This window comes from Colias croceus, chromosome 25 (genome assembly GCF_905220415.1).
Source record: "Colias croceus chromosome 25, ilColCroc2.1".
Lineage (NCBI taxonomy): Eukaryota > Metazoa > Arthropoda > Insecta > Lepidoptera > Pieridae > Colias > Colias croceus.
The window spans coordinates 378,368-396,290 of NC_059561.1; the positions used below are offsets into that span (position 1 = coordinate 378,368).

Here is a 17,923-nt window from a genome sequence, read left to right on the forward strand (position 1 = left end):
TTCAGCTTTAGATAGGGGCAAAGAAATTATGTTCGTTCATATCAACTACATTAGGTACCTATTAGGTAAAATATTTAAATAAAATTTAGTTTTGGAGCTCTAAATTCAAAGCAATTTAAGGCCACAAATAAAATGAAAATGTTAGGATTTAAAATAAATCTAGAAACTTATCTAGAAATATCTATACAGGGTTAGTTTTCAATGACCAGCCAAAATTTAAAATTAAGATCTAGATGTTAAACCAAAGGTACATTTGAAATATTATTGTCGAATAAAAAATATACATATATGTAATAGCATTCATTTGAAAATGTCTTAAAAATTTCCAAAATCGTAAACACCGCCAGAATCAATTACTTGTGTGCGTGCGCGCATCGCCAAATTTATGTGTGTGCTAACTTCTACCTATCTAGGTTGTTGAACTGAATTGTGCTTTTGTAATGTCCACACGTTCGCTTTTTAGTGGCGGACAGGAATGAAATCTAATAAAAAAAAAGTTTTTTTTTTTTCATTAGATCTAAAATGTTATCGATTCTGAACCATTCCAGAAAATTTTACTGGTCATTGAAAACTAACCCTGTATATGTAGCTAACTATTTTATTGAGGTACGTTTTATGTAGCTTATTTGTATTGGCTATAATTAAGTAGGTATTCCCCTGCATTAAGGATGCATGTCTTTTGCATAGCTATAACGGAACTCAATTTCTGAGATTCTGTGTACATACCGATGCGTGCGAATTTCTGTGATCTGTGCTCGACCCTCTTGTAATTGTTAGTAACCTGTTGCTGTTATTATTATAAATCATTGCACTTTTCAAAGGCTTGTGATAAGTAGGAAAAAATAAAACAATACCTAACATTAATATACACCTTGAAGGTCTAATGTAAATTAAATGCCGTAGGCCATACCTAAAAAAAAAGAAGTAGGTACGTAATATTATTTAAGGTTCTATCACAATAACTGATTCGTATCAGTTACGTACCTATATCGACTGCATATCAAAATATTATCTAAACAATGTATCTTTGAAAATAAAAGAACGAGCTACGAGATAACTCTACTTTTTAATAGATACTTTATAAGTATTTCATAATTTCCCTGTTCATAAATTATTTTTTAGTTGTATAATTTTCCGCCATTTCGCGAGCCTTGAAGTTAAACAAATAAATGTGAACGCACGACCTATATTCCGAGCCTGTGTTATTGTTGTAAATATATCTAATACTGATATAGGTATTCCTTATCTCTAAGGTGCGACATATTATCTTGACATGAGATAAAAACCAGTATTCGAAAATATACTGAGAATATATTGTGAAAATTAACGTCGAACTAAAAAGAAGTGATAATAATTTGTAAATAGTTTAATAATAGTAGAATTAGATTAATTTATTGCAAAATAATGTAGTGTTTTAAATGTTTAATTAAATAGTGAAATAAAATGGCAAATAACAACTATGAAAGTGAGAGACGCGGTAGCAGAAACAGGGCGCTAGAAAGATCGCTAAGCTACTCCGAAGCTATAGGTAATGGATCTGGTCGTTCATCCATAGAAATACCAAGAATGGCTCACACAGAAGTTTACACTAATGAAGAAATGAAGAAACAATTCAGAATATCGCAGACATACGTAGAAGGGAAAGAAATAGCTTTTCCTAATGTAACAACTAACGTTGATACAAAAGTACCGATAAATTTTGATGGCGGACACATATATAGTTCTCAGTCTAGCGAGGATGAACATACTGACGATGGTATTATAATGACGATTGATGTTGATACAGAAAGTCCGAAATCGTCTGAAAAGAGGAACATTTCTGATGCATCAACGCAGCCTTTGGTTGGGTCTAATTCACCCAATGATACCTTTGATAGTATAGAACGAGCAGACACGTTTAATGATAGCACCTACAATGAACCGACGACTTTTGGATATGCTACACCGTATACTAGTCGAAAGAAAACGGGAAAGAAACGGAGGTAGGTTATATATTCGACTAATTAAAAAAGGGGCTATAAAATTAACTGTGTCGTTTGTTTTGAACGTCGGTTAATATAAAATTGGAGTGGTTGTAACGAGTTTTTATAAACCGTAATAATTGATAACTGTGTAAAAATACTAGATTATTATTTTTTTTTTGTATGTGTGGTTGTTGAGGCTTGATAATACATATATGAAACGAATTTGAGCCTTAAACTGTTGCTTACTATATTATGTAGAAATTTAAATTATAAAACTAAATGAATTTATTCAACTAATAAAGAAAATATAAACGTAACTAATAACTTAAAGTTAAAACCTTTAAAATTAATTTTGTTATTGTAAATTGAACTTTAAGTCCTATAATATAGTAGTGATTATACAATGACTACTTAATAAACACGTGAGTAACATGTATAGATATCTATTTAATAAATACAAAAAAATCTCACAGAAATTCGATACCCTTCAGATATTGAATCATAATGTTTATCAGCTGATAAGATATCGAATAACGTTTTTTTGCGAAGTAGATGAGGTTTCCAAATGTTTTATGTTTCTTAAAATAATTGATGCGTACAATTTGTTTCCCTAAGAGCCGATTTTTCAATCCTTGGTTAAAATTTATCCGTCCAAAGTATTCCACGAACATTTTGAAATGTCACCTGTAATCTCTCAAATACGGACAATTATAGTCGAGCCAATTTAATAGGCAACATTTGACGTCTATCAATTTTATCTTCGAAGAGATGTAACTTGTATAAAAACATCGATTAAACTGAATTAATCGATACGGATTTGAAACATTTGTCAATCGAATTTATTAATTTATGATGATTTTTATTCACAAGTAATCAATGCATTCGATTCTAGATGTCAGATTTAGATTTTTAGAGTAACATCTCTGGTATTTAAAAAGAAAAAAAGTTTATTGACACAAAATTGTAGCGACGTCAGTTCTTCACTTCAGAAATTGTTTATTATGTTTAGAATGGTTTATCAGTAAAATGAAATCTTAAAATTACTTGTATTGGTCATTATTATTATAAATATGTAATCATAATTTAAAAAAGTTAAGCAAATGTGCAGTTCTAACAAAACGAAATATCATGTTATTCTATGTCGTCGTTACTAGGTTACGTTGTTGAATTTTGTTGAACTGTCAAATGTTGCCTATTAAAATGGCTTTTTTTTTTTTTTTTTTTTTTTTTTTGTTAACGGGGAGGAAATCTTCTAAAGATACTCTCTTTTGGGGAAAAAGAGAGCATGTGGGATTCTTACCCACTAAAACCTCCTCGATGGCCAAACCCAAAGCATGGTAGCGGGGACTCCGGGATCTCTCGTAGAACGCACCAGAGCTCCCGCAGCTATATGCCAGACTATGTGGCTTCCCTGCCTCATTATCAACTACCCAGAGTGGGTAGGACAGTCACAGGACCGGGAAGATGTTATAGGCGGCTCAATACCCCCTTGAACCGCCCTCGGTCCTAAACTACCAGTGTAGTTAAGTGTATAGCGCAAAATCGGAGAAGGAAAGCACCTTTTCCGGTTATTCAATCCAAACTTATCAACGATAGTGGTCGTGATATATCACCTGGAACGGCGTCCAGCATTAGCTCGTTCTCTAGCTCTCTCCGCTGACTCTTTTTGAAGCATAATGCATTCACAAAAATTTTGAACGCTTTGCCATGCAGATCTACTGCTTAGCATAGCATTAATTACTGCTGACAAAGATAGATCAGATCCAATTTCTTGGATTAGTACCATTCTTTGCATATCCCAAGCAGGACATACCTCGAGTGTATGTTGAGCCGAGTCACAGATCGCATCGCAATGATGACAATTTTCCTGCGAAGACCGTCCAATTCTATGTAAATATTCACCAAAACATCCATGTCCTGTGAATATTTGGGTCATCCTAAAAGTAATTGTCCCCCAGCGTCTTTTAATCCATAAATGGAAATTCGGTAAGATTGCCGCCACCACCCGCTGTCTAGCGCTTTTTGGCTGTGTAAGGCGGTAGTGCCAGGTCTCTAACGCATCAGCATGAGCCTGTCTTCGAAGATCCGTTATATCAACAGAAATGTTGGAGTCAGATCTAATCTCACAGAAGATTCTTGCGTCCATTAATGCTAGGATATCCAGTGGAGGATATCGAGCAAGAAGCGTAGATGCATCATAAGAGATTGTACGGTAGCCCCTTACTACTCTTATGGAGATTATGCGCTGTACACTATAGACTTTTCGCCTTATACGTTGTAGCAAAAGTCTGTTCGCCCAAACAGGTGCACCGTAGAGGGCCATTGACCTGATAATACCTGCATAGAGGCGACGAACTTCCTCGCTAGGCCCCCCTAAGTTAGGCAGCAACCTTTGCAAGTAGCCTGCAAATCTTTTTAATTTTGGGACCAGTCTATTAAAATGTTCCCCGAAGTCCCAGCGCCCGTCTAGAGTGAGACCGAGATATTTGACAAATAGGCCTATATTAACGTTGGCATTACCCACTCTAAGACTTGAACTTGGAGGCTCTATTCTTCTCGGTAACTTATGGAACCACAGCGCCTCAGTTTTATGAGGTGCTATTTTAAGGCCAAGATCTTGAATTTTGTTTACAACCCGTGAAATACCAAGTTCTGCAAAATTAGTGGCTTCTCGGTAACTTTCACCATCAGCAATGAGCAAAGTGTCGTCTGCATAACAAATTACAGAGACGCTTCTCGGCAGATCCACTCGTAATACAGCATCATACGCAAAGTTCCACAACATTGGGCCCAGTACCGACCCTTGAGGAACCCCGCAGCTTGTTCTTCTTCTGTGATTCTGTCCGCCTCTCGTCACGTAGCTGATAAACCGGTCCTGAAGATAAGCGTCAACAATTCTACGTAGATAAATGGGCACGTTATGGTGTGCAAGGCCGTCCTTTATCGTATCCCAGGGGAGCGAGTTAAAAGCATTTACAATATCTAGGCTTACAGCCAAAGCAACTCTCCCACTGTTAGTTGCGCGTTCTGCGATGCTGCGTACGTGTAAAATTGCATCTACAGTTGAGCGTCGTCTGCGGAAACCAAATTGTTTATCCGAAATATCAGGGCCAGAGCCGCATAAATGTTCATAGAGACGGGCGGCAATTATTCTTTCAAACAATTTACCTACTTCGTCTAACAAACATATAGGACGGTATGCAGAGGGGGAATCCTCAGGCCTATCAGGTTTTTTAATAAGAACCAATTTAGATTCCTTCCAACTCAATGGAAAAATACCAGCTTTAAGACATTTACTAAAGAAATTCCTTAATCTATGTTTTAGTTCCGGCACCGTTAATGCTAGAGCCCAAGCTCGACCAGGAATTCCATCAGGCCCTGGTACACAATTCCTGGCACTTAGTCGTCTAATCGCCATGTCCATCTCGCTTTCTGTTACATCCAATTCATGTGTCCATGGTACGTCGTTTTGGTCTGGGATAGACATTAAGTTTATTGAATTATGGTTATCTGGAAAAAGAACATCAACTACATTTCTAGTGAACTCAGGACGTAAAGTTTCCGTAAGTGGGGGAACCCAAGGCCTTAGTTTCCCCAGGACCATTTTGTAAGGACGGCCCCATGGATTCTGGTTCAGTCCATCTAGAAGTTCATTCCAAGCTTTTTCCTTAGCTTCTGCAATAGCAGATTGAAGATTCATTGTGGCAGTTCTATAAGAAGCGTACGCTGATGCTAATTCTTCAGCCGTTGCTCGTCTGCGTCTACGTGTCCTTGTATACTGACGCCGGAATCTTAAACAAACTTCGCGCTTCTTCGCTATATCTTCACTCCACCAATACACACTTCGATTGATGATTTTTTTGGCTCTGGGCATTGACATATCACAGATCTTCGTCATAACGTTTTTCCAGTTCATTGCTTCTTCGTCAGGGTTATCATTCTCTTGCCAGTCAGACCAACATATAATATTGGCTGCTGCGACGAGAAGATCACGGTTTAGTCGCTTAAGAGACCAACGTGCTGGAGATTGCTCTCTATGCCTGTGATCAGCCTGTTTGGTGATCTCAATGAAAATGTGTCTGTGGTCAGATAGCGAGACCACTTCCTCAGCCACACGCCATCCCGAAATCAGCGGTGCTGCTGGATAAGAGGCCCACGAGAGATCCACAATTGATTCACCTTGCCATCGCACGCAGGTGCTTACAGATCCTCTGTTAAGCAATTGCAGATTTAGCTCAGCAGCCCACGATTCCACCGCTGCTCCCCTCAGATTGTCAACTGTATCACCCCACGAACGAGAACGAGCGTTAAAATCACCTAAAATCAGAATGGGGCGATTGGGATATCTGCGAATGCTGATAGCAAGTTCACCTAGGTAAACCTCATAATCTGCAAGGCTGCAGTTCGGGGACACATAACATCCTATGATTACAAACGAATCCCATTCAACTGTTATGAAGCCTCGGCCCCTCTCCAAGCATGAGCACACAGAATTGACTGAGGTAGTATTCCAGTATACAGCTACAGTATTAGTTGTATCTCCAAACCACCGAGGGTCGTTTGGAATATTGTATGGCTCTGCTATTATTGCCAACGATATGGACCACTCCGCAACTGACTGTAAAAATAAGTCTTGTGCCCTTCGACAATGGTTCAGATTAGTTTGAAGAATTTTTTCTTTGTAATCCATTGTTAATTCTCCATACAATCAACTCCGTCAATTTTCTCGGCGTCACGCAGATTTAAATTTTCTGGTGCCGTTTCACAGTTAGCTAATCCATTAGTTGGAGGCTTATATACAACCTTCCTGGATTGGTCCTTCCTTGGCGGAGAGCATTTTTTACTCCCCAGTCTATGATTTGCAGGGAGACCAGCGTCAGCGCACACTGGGCACCTTGGTGAATCTGCAGTGCATTGGACTGCCTTATGACCGTCTTCCCCACAATTAAAACAGCACGAGCTTCTGTCTACTAAGTTCGGGCAATTTGGTCGTGCATGACCTCTTTCGAGGCAACGAAAACATTGCAGAGGGCGTGCAGGTAAAACACTTATTCTTGCCGAAATCCATCCAATTTGTAGCCTCTTTGTGGCTGCTATAGCCCTAACTGCCGATAGGGGACATTTAACCCAAACTGTACCAAGCTTTTTTTGGTCTGCTTGAATTCTTCCTACCTTGACGTCTTCAACTTTACAACTGCCAGCTATAGCCACGGCAGCTGCCACATCACGTTGAGATACGGAATCATCAAGATCCATGATCCTTAACTCTCCACATTTAACGGGACGACCTATGTGAACACCTAAATCCCCAACAGCTTCACGCATCTTATTAGCAAGAGTGTCTGCCTTTTGTACATTATCATCTCCAGAGATTTCCAGCACTAAACCTCCAGTTACAGCCTTTCGCTGGCGTAGAGCTGTAATTCCACACTCACTTAATTTAATCTTTTCCTTGGCAGTAGCCATAACTGTTGCATAATTAGCAGTTGAACCTTCAGGAATTGTAATCGTGACTGCCGCTGTTTTTGGCAATTGAGCTACTTTTACCGGTTTTGGTCCTCGTACGGTTTGGCTTTCAGCCTTCTTTCGAGCTTTCCTACCAACCACCGTAGACCACGTCTCATTCCTGGGCTCCTCTACAGCTTGGATAGGAGGTGCAGGAATATGTGTAGAATCAGATACGACCATCGCATTATCACGGTTTTTCTGCCTTTTCTTCTTATTCCCTCTTTTTTCTTGAAATGGAGAGGATACTTCTGCCGCAGCCTTTCCTTTTCCTTCATCCACATTAGCACGGGGTTGGGAAGACGCATCACCCGGCTTCTTTCCTTTCCCCAAAGGCGGCCGACCCAAGATTTTATCAGGGAATATTGAGGCTTTGAAATCATCCAATTTGCTATCTATGAGCGCTGCAATCTTATTCATATCGATGGAATCATGATTGCTAACGTTCCTTCGGCCACCCATATTCTGATTGTTGTTCGATGATGCCTTACTCAGACGGGCAATTTCACCAGTTAGTTCCTTCATGCTATCTTCTAAAGACGCAATCTTTGCGTGAAGGTTGGTGTTCTCACGCTTAAGGCGCTGCACCTCTTTATCTGCCAAGTGTTGCTGTGTCCGTGAGGTCAGTTCAGAAGCTGAGGCTTGCACAATACGCGCTGCTGCTCTAAGCTTCCTTACGAAATCAGCTTTTAAATTCTTCGAGGAATTAGCGACGAATTCAATCTCTTTCACCGCTGATGTGACGCATGCTTCAATGTCAGGAATAGGTTGATTCCGGAATTTATCCATCAAGTCTTCAATATTTGGAAGTGTCTTCTGAGATTTGGACGAGACTGAAGTTGCCGATAAAGACTCATTGTCATCCGATGTTAAATGTTTATCGGCAATATTCAGGTCCGATGGAACAGAACTTTGGATTCGATTAGACTGTCGAGTCATAGGCCGATTACGGCATCCTCTACGTATGCTTGGCATCTTAGGAACATTTGGTCCCTCAGTTGATGCACTATCATCTGAGACGTAGCGGTTTTCAACCCGTCGCTTACGTCTAATCTTGCTTGGAGCGCCGCTAGGCTGCGCTTCATTGTCATTTGTTGTAAGCATATCTATACTCGCATCAGCATTAGGGCCTGATGCCTGACCCGTGTGGTGGCCAGTGCCCCCTCCAGAATACGATGGGGCTGACGGTACTGTCCTGTCGGGACAGTCCCGTGAGGGATTCTCCACACTCGAAGCGAGGTGGTACCCTCCTGGAGTAGTTTCTGTTTTATTGACCTCCATTTTTTGCTTTTTTGTTAACCAGGGGGCGCTCCCCTGAGACATCTCTATCTGCCGGATTCCCACCGACCATTCATCCTCTCGCCGAGTGTCACTAACTTAGGATTGGGGTAATTTTTATAGGGGTTGTCTTCCCCGCAGTCCCGAAGAACTCCCGGCCCTGTCAATTCAAGGTTACGGGTGCAGCCATCGGTAGGCCTAAGCCGAAGCCAATCCGCCGTCTGCAAAAAAGATTTCGCAAACCTTGAAGGTCTGCCATCCTGCGAGCAAAAGCTCCGCTGGCCCCTTTGAGCCACAGACACGCGCCAAAGCGCCATGCGTCTCCTGTCTACTCTTCTAATAAGAGAGGTACTGAGAGCAACCAGCTCGGTCCATATTCGCTTCACTCAAGGTGCTGGCTTGCACCCCAAGCTACTGAGCCCCTCCGCCGCGACAAGGCTTGGACCACGGGGGGGATTAAAATGGCTCTACTATAGAATACATTTATGAAATGGTAGTTAATCGATGAATAAGTTTTAACCAAGTATTGAAAAATCAGCCCTAACTCTTATTATATAAAACTCAAAGGTGACTGATATAGTGATCTATCAACGCACAGGCACAGCCCAAACCACTGGACGTATCGGGCTAAAATTTGGCATGCAGGTAGATGTCCTAACGTAGGCGTCCACTAAGAAAGGATTTTCCGAAATTCTTGCGGGAACGGGGAAAAACGGGGATGCACGTACAAATCGTGGGCGGAAGCTAGTCGGTTTATAAAAGTCCATTAATGTTATTTGAGAAGAACTTACTCTATGACGTAACGGTTTTGTTGTGGTATTGTCATGATGCGACGTTCGAATTTGGAAAGAAATTTCACTTCAAAAATAGGTTTTTAGTCGTTTTAGATTTTACTATGATATTGTTATGTTATTATTTTCAGACGTCAACACGGCATTGGGAGACAGATTCGTTCTAGAAGGGTTGTATACAAGGGTGGGGAGGAAAATGTTCCCATTAGAAGCAATATACCCGCAAAGTCGATGAAATATTTTAGAGATATTGTGAATACAGTCGTAAGTAAATTATTTGTTCATACACTTGTCTTAGCGCCGTAATTCGCGTAATTCGATCCTGTATGAAAATCTATGATAAAATGGCCTTTTGGTATAACATAATTTAGCTGTTCTGATTAATTAAAAAAATATTACGCAATGGTTACACAAATAAAAATCTTATTTATATTTCCATTACTACATGAACCCCTATGTACAAATAAACGTATACGTAGCTTAAATTTCTAATCTATTATAGATAAAACAAAATATATTAAAACTGGCTTACCACCCGCGGCTTCACCCACTTTGTCTAAAACCTAATAAATTATATACTAAAGCCTCTCTCTTGACACTCTATCTATTAAAAAAACCGCATCAAAATCCGTTGCGTAGTTTTAAAAATTTATTTATTTATTTATACAATACAATAATACAATTCATTATAAATATAAGTTAAACTGGCGCAAACATAATCTCTTTAGAGATTTACCGCGCGCCAGCGCCGTCGACATACAAAATAAAGATACGATAATATTGACAAACAATAATACAACATTATTACATACATTCATTCACAGAACTAATAAAGAATTTAAGCATACAAAGGGACATAGGGACAGAGAAAGTGACTTTGTTTTATACACTTTATACTATGTAGTGATAAACAAACCAGAGGTTTCTAAAATGTATGAATCACATAAATTACTACATCATTCTATTCACAACTTTACTATTTAAATCACTTAACAGACATACAATCACACACAATAATACGAAAATCCTTCCAACTCAATTTTAAATACATTTTAGATAAACAGTAAATGGCGATACCTCATACTCCTAATGGTGTGTGCCCACTTCTTATTCTGGATGTTCTTCGCCAGCATTTGGTATGTGGTATCAGCATCATATCAGGAGGATATTGGTGATGGAAAGGAGCACTGTGTGACCGGTACTTCATCCTTTGCGGGTATGCTTATGATGGCTGTAGAGACTCAGGTAATTTTTTCGCGTCTGTAGTAGAATGTTGCCAATTTTTTATTAGAAAAAAAAGTTTTTTTTCTTTAGTTAATTAATACGATTTTTTTATGTCAAATAAATTAAACTCTGTTTTGAACACCAATTTTTAATTTTAAATAAGCAATGGTGTAGAATTTAATACAATGTAGAAACAAAGAGTTTGCATTTTTAAACAGTCCCTAATTTTTGGCGAGTCCTATATCTATTTTAGAATAATTAAATAAATAAAAATTTTCATTTACAAGCCAATATGATTAACATAGCTATTATTTCAAACTACAAAACTTTTATTAATTTTTCTTATAGATGACAATCGGGTATGGAGTTCGGTTTCCCAACGAAGAATGTCCTGAAGCGATCATAGTCATGGTTCTAGAGGTGAGAATTTATTTATTTAATTATAATTTTAAATTATTTATAACATGACAAATAACAGCGAAATAAAGATTAAAAAATTATGACCATAAACGTGAAATTGTCTTTAATAGACCATCAAAAACAAAAGATTTAAAAAAAATTATAGTATTCCACATTCAAATTTGAAATCATCTACACAACTTTTTTCGTTTATAATACCCGTTAGTTTCAAGTTCACATCCATATATTTTGTGAGTGTTAATAATTCAATCTATAGCAGAAATAACATTTTAAAGTAAAAACAACATATATTTTGTAAAAAGGATTTGACGTCCAATCGTGTGTGCGTTAATGTGCCGTTTTTAACATCGAATGTTCTTTTAGTAAAATATCTACACTTGTTACAAGTGTAGATACAAGTGACTTGTAGGATGCTTTTCCACCAATAATGTGCGAGGATTTGTAGGATTTGAGGAATGTGTTTATAAATAACCAATCAAACCGCTTCATTTAGTTTGACGTTTGAACAGCGTTTAGCGCAAAGAGTAGGTATAATGTTTAATAGGGTTTAGCATTTGATGCGATACTATTGCTTAGGTACGTTCAAACACATTCCTTGCTACTCATTCTCGCACATTATCGATGGAAAAGCACCCTTATACTTAAAATATCGTTGTTTCATGCTTGCAAACATGCGTATTTCGTGGATTATAAATATAATTATTATCTATTATATGCAGATTGTGGCAGGAACAGCACTATCCGGAGGATTAACTAGTTTATTGTTTACGAAACTCGTACGGCCAAATAAACATGTGTCTTCTGTTGGGTTTAGTAAGAAGGCTACGGTAAGTTTGTATTTTATATTTATATTATACTAGCGGTCCGCCCCGGCTTCGCCCGTGGTACATATTTCGCAATAAACAGTAGCCTATGCTCTTTCTCTGGTCTAAAGATTGTCTGTCCCAAATTTCATCAACAACGGTTGAGAGGATTAAGCGGGAAAACGTAACAGACAGACAGAGTTACTTTCGCATTTATAATGTTACTAGAAGCGATTATCTGTACATACTTTCGTCTGCCGTCAAATGGAATATTTTTCTCGCTTTTGGAATATTTTTCATAGCTACCCCGCTAGTTTTCGTAGCGGACTATCTAACATCAAAATATATTTTCAAAGATGTTCAATTCAAAATAGTAGTTACTGAGATAAGGTCGTACATCGAAACAAACAAATTTTACTGCTGTATGTTGAAATTATCTAAATACTATCAATAATAATTTTATTGTTTTACATGATATTTGATTTTTTTAACAATTTGTAATGTTCTGACTAACGAAAAAAACTTATTTAATCATCAATAACTTTCTTATATACCAAAATGTTACTAATTTTAATATATTTTATTTGTAGGTTTGTCTTCGAGACGGGAAAATGTGTTTACAGTTTCGTGTCTGGGATCTGATGAATGTGCATTTAATTGGCAGCTCCATCACCGCTTATTTATTGAAACCTATTAGGTGAGAATATATAAGTTATATAATGTATATGTTGAAATAAAGAAACTTTGAATATGTGTCACTAATTAGTAATTACATACCTACGATCAATTAGAGCTAGCGCGCACGAGCAACTTTGTCTCCGCAACTATTTTGTCTCTCGCATCAATTTGTTTGGGGAGTTGCGTCGCTACGTGCGCGAACTTTCATACTAGCCCATGGGTGGGAGAGACAAAATAGTTGCGGAGACAAAATAGTTGCGGAGACAAAATAGTTGGGCTAGTAAGAAAGTGCGCGCACGTAGCGACGCAACTCCCCATAGAGTTGATGGGAGAGACAAAATAGTTGCGGAGACAAAAGTTACTCTTGCGCGCTAGCTCTAAAGTGTTTTTACTGCGTCAGTCTGTCATTTCGCGATAAACTCAGAAATTAGTGCATCGTTGCTGTAGTGCTTTGTTCTATTATATTTTCAGCAATGGAGGGAGTGATTCTCGGAGAAAGATTTTTAGTTTATAAGCATATAAATGACATTTCGTTTCTTTGATTTGTGACTTGTTGGTCGAATGTGATTCATCACGATATATGAAGAACCAATAATGTTATTGTCTAGTATTATTACATTACTAGACTAAAAGAACAGGAGCTTCAATCTTCAGTTAATTCACCTTAAATATTAATATAAATTAATAATATTTATCTCTTATTTCATTTCAGAACACTAGAAGGGGAACTAGTACCAAACTACATTCACCAGTTGAAACTAAAAGAAGCGACGTCCTTCCTCCTCTGGCCAATCGTAGTTGTTCATGAGATAGACCATGAGAGTCCCTTGTATGATCTGTCGGCTCAAGATATGATGGATTATAGGTATATTACTAACTTTTTATCAATGTATTAATGGTAAAACTATTCAAAAATGCAGCTAAACTGTACATTATTGGGCGTGGAATTTGTAATCACGCTAAGCAGGTACTGTGTGTCAGGTTGACATTGTCAAAACGATAAATATATGCGTAACAAAAATTAAAAAATGTGTGCGTGTACACACGTAAGAAGTGAAACTTCTTTATGACCTTATTTTTCAAAAAATAATGATGCAACTTAACAGAAATACGTCGAATCACGCGTGGTAGGGATAAGAAAGAGATGACGCGTAACGGAAAAGTGTCACGCGTAACGAAAAAATGTTACACTAAATTTTTTTCCAACCCCGATAAAGAAGTGTCACTTCAAAAAATTTACGACTCTCAACTCGACAACTTATAAAGTACAGTTTTACCAAAAATGCTTCTAAAAGATGTAGAATTAAATAAATAAATGATGGTAAAACTATGACTACATATTCAAGTGTAGGTACACAATAAGTCCATTAAACCAATAAATATTGGTTTCAATTTCCTATGAGAATTAATAATGTCAAGCTGGACACGTAACCGTAAGCCTGATCAACTTATTCCGTTAAGAAAAGGTTGTTTATCGATTTTTTTTGTTTTTTCGATGACTTTTAGGGCATGATTTTTTTTTTCCTTTATTTTGTCAAAGAATTTATTTCTTTTTCCATGAATTTAATTCTAATAAATATAATATTTGTGTAATAGGTTCGAGATTGTTGTATGTTTGACTGGATCGTCAAAAAGCATGGGAACAGTCACGCAAAGCCGAACGTCGTACTTGTCAAAGGAAATCATTTGGGGATATCGCTTTAAAAATATTTTGAAGTAAGTAAAAATTTAAATAGAAAAAAGAAAATTAGTTAAATCCATCTCACTGTTGATATTATGACAGTTATACAATTAACTATTTTACTCAGTTATGAACCTAATTTAAATTCTACTGTTTTTAGTTTGACATGTTAGGCAGCGCCATCTTGTCTTAAGTTAAGAAAAATATGCACTATAAAAATATGACAACTGATAAACGTTTACATACAATTTTAACTATTTATTCCCTTTAGGACTGATTTTTCAATCCTTGGTTTAAACTTATTCGTCGAATAATGCATAAAACTACCATTTTAAAAACGTATTCTAATCGCCCGTATTACAGTTTACGTGACATTTTAATATTATCGTGTAATACTTTATTGGACGGATAATTAGTTTTATCCAAGCATTGAAAAATCGGCCCTTAGTCGTAGGTAACTCTATTCGTAACTATTTCAACAATTCTCTTTATTCGAATCAAAATCTCGTTAAACAGCCCCAAACTTTTCAGTTATTACATAGTAAAAAAAACAATTTCAGATACTCAAAAAAAGACGAAGCGTACATCATCGACACAGAAAACCTGAACACAGTAGAGCAAGTAGAAACGCCTCTCTGCAGCGCGAGTAGACTAAAAGAATTCGAAGAAGACATGAAGTCAGAACAAATTCTGTCGACTCCAGACCTTTCTGTGTCCCCGACGATAATATCATTGAATAGAGAAGATTCTATTCTGTCAAAAACTGGGGAATCTGTGACGTCAAGCCCTTCGTTAAATAGAACTGGCACACAGAGGAGTTATGGGTGGAATTTTAAACGGTTCTATCCAAAAAGACAGGACAGGAGTGGGGTGGAGTCGTGATTTTTTTTGTATTATTTTATGACAATTATGAAATTTTTAATTATTTATTTAATTTTATTACAGACACAATTTATAAAACAACTTTATTGTCCATTTTAATTGTGACCTTCGCTTTGACAAACGTAAAATATTATATAGTTAAGCTTGTATATTATATACCCACACAAAAAGGCGGTAGTTTATAAAACTTTCGTATTATTTACCATACAAAAGGAATTTAACTATGATCAATTATTTTTTATGGTTCTTGTCTTCTATGATTTTTTATGATCGAATTTATATCTTCTAGTTTTTCTTTTAAATTTTAATACAATTATTATTTCAGTAACTGAAATTATACATATTGTATTTTATTACAATAAAAAGACTACATATTTTTTTGTATTTATATGTATAAATTGTAAATATATTTTATTGATATAATCTGTAGTTCTCTTTTTGACAGATTTCAGTCCCAATTTATTCATGATGTTTTTAAGTCAAAATTATTCTGAACAGGTACATGAAAATTTGAAATCCTACCAGCAGTCTAAAAATATTTACAATCTTATAATATGAGTTTTTCACACATATTCCTGATACAATGTATAACATTGTAGATATTTCTATTTTTTTTTTTTTTAGATTACGTTTAATTCTGGGAAAAGTTTTCTCATAATTCAAAATATAGACCAAAATAGCATGATATAAAGTTCGTTTAATCGACATGTTATTTATACAATAACTTAAAAACACCACAACATGGTGTAGGTATTATTAAAGAGATCAATGATCTTAGCCTAAAATGATTTACATGATCAGTAGGAGACCGAAAACTAGGCCACACATGGAGATTCGTTTAATGTTAATTTAATTATGAAATAGTATTTGCGGTTCTGTATGCATTATTAATTTAATAGTTTTTGTTTGATTATGCGTATCTCGAGAACGATCAAGTAACTACTAGGTTTTTGAAATGATTTAGATTAGTTATTTGAATTCCAAATAATGTTAAATGCAATTTTTTGAAGTTATACTTCTTTTGGCGCGATGGAGAAAAATGATGAGAGTGAATTTTTACGATGCGCGCGCACACCGACACCTAAATTTAACAGCATGAAGTTAGTTCTAGGTGGTATGAAAATTGATAACTATGTTCAAGTTGTATATTCTAGTATTTTTTCCATACGCCAAAGAAGTATAACTTTTAACGCGTGTACATAAGTATCTACACACACTCTTTTTTTATTTTTCCAAATATAATACATCTCACTAGTTTACACATTCAGATGAAATTAACAAACTACGAATGCAGAGTTTTAAAATAGCACAAAAAATAATAATATTATGTGTTCAATTGTTCATGGTGTAATTGTGTTTTATAATCAAAATGTGTCTGATCTACACTAATATTATAAAGAGGAAACTACTAGACCGATTTTGATGAAATTTGGCACCGACAATCTTTAGACGATGAGAAAGAACATAGGCTACCTTTTATTGCGAAATATGTACCACGGGCGAAGCCGGGGCGGACCGCTAGTACATAATACAGGAAATAATATTTATACTGTGATACAGGTAAGATTTAAATCAGCTCTACCCGCGTTCCACTGCGTTTCGCGATGAATCACACATCGACAAATCCGCATTGTAATACGAGAACAACATAATAATATATTTTAAATAATATTTTACTTTAATTAAATCGATAAAAAAGTCCTGAGAAAGGACACTTGTTTCATTCAAAATAAATCGATTGTTTTGTGTGTACGTAAAATAACATGAACAAACAAACAAAATAATTCACGGATCTCCAACAAAGCGCATGTGTTTAACGACTTCCAGCTGGTTTACATTGATAACAATAAAAAGTGAAATTTGTTATTTATAACATGCCGAAAATATATTTTTATTCTTTGCATATTTTTGTTTCTGGCCATTCATACAATTATATCTACTAGGTACTAGCTGTGCCCCGCGGTTTTGCCCGCATTTCTTCGCTCCTATTGGTCCAAGCGTAATGACATTATAGCCATATAGCCATGGCCTTATAGCCATGTGCCTCAGCACATGTGTTATTTTAAAATACATAACTCTACTATAGAGTTTCATCCAAATCCGTCCAGCAGTTTATTCGTGAAAGAGTAACAAACATCCAAATCGTATTTATAATATTAGTCGAAATTCCACACAAGTAAAACCGCAAACAAAAAGCTGTATTACAAACGTAACTATCAACTATGTCTTACAACCGGAATTAACTCAAGCAATTAGATTCAAGACATACTTATTGATAAGATAGGGGTAGAATGGAAAACGAGAGCACTCATCCTGTGATAACTGATAAGGTGTAACCAATTGGTACTTGAATTTTAAATAGATGTAATGTAAACTGTGTTAAACTCAAACAAACTCAAACTGAAACATTTATGTATTCAATTAGACTTCTTCGAGAAGCACTTTTGAAACGTAATAGTTTTAACATTTACCTACCACCGATCCGGAAAGCAGTACCTATCTATGGAGAAAAACCGACAAGAAACTCTATAGTTGCTCTTTTTAATAATGTCAGTATTACAATTTAATTACAAAATATGTAACTGTATATTATCATTATATGCCAAAGAAGGGGTAAAATAGGGTTTATAGTAATAGTACTATATTTATTATCTGACGTTTACAGCTTAAAAAGCGGTCAATGTAACAAAAACAAGA

At 36.3% G+C, this 17,923-nt stretch overlaps 1 protein-coding gene across 1 annotated transcript; it reads left to right on the top strand.

The window, feature by feature from the left end:
- Positions 1–1,362: 1,362 nt before the first annotated feature.
- Positions 1,363–15,532, top strand: LOC123703309 (G protein-activated inward rectifier potassium channel 3-like). Its single transcript, XM_045651263.1, has 9 exons — positions 1,363–1,982; positions 9,670–9,802; positions 10,595–10,783; positions 11,111–11,182; positions 11,902–12,009; positions 12,576–12,682; positions 13,376–13,528; positions 14,260–14,379; positions 14,905–15,532. The coding sequence occupies exons 1-9, from the start codon at positions 1,444–1,446 to the stop codon at positions 15,224–15,226; spliced, it is 1,743 nt and encodes a 580-aa protein (XP_045507219.1). The 5' UTR covers positions 1,363–1,443; the 3' UTR covers positions 15,227–15,532.
- The last annotated feature ends 2,391 nt before the right edge of the window (positions 15,533–17,923 follow it).

Bases quoted from the DNA above. Each gene is read 5' to 3' on its own strand.
- LOC123703309 (XM_045651263.1), top strand. From the start codon at position 1,444: ATGGCAAATAACAACTATGAAAGTGAGAGACGCGGTAGCAGAAACAGG. The intron at 1,983-9,669 runs GTAGGTTATATA...TATTATTTTCAG, and splicing joins AAAACGGGAAAGAAACGGAG to ACGTCAACACGGCATTGGGA. The intron at 11,183-11,901 runs GTGAGAATTTAT...TATTATATGCAG, and splicing joins TCATAGTCATGGTTCTAGAG to ATTGTGGCAGGAACAGCACT.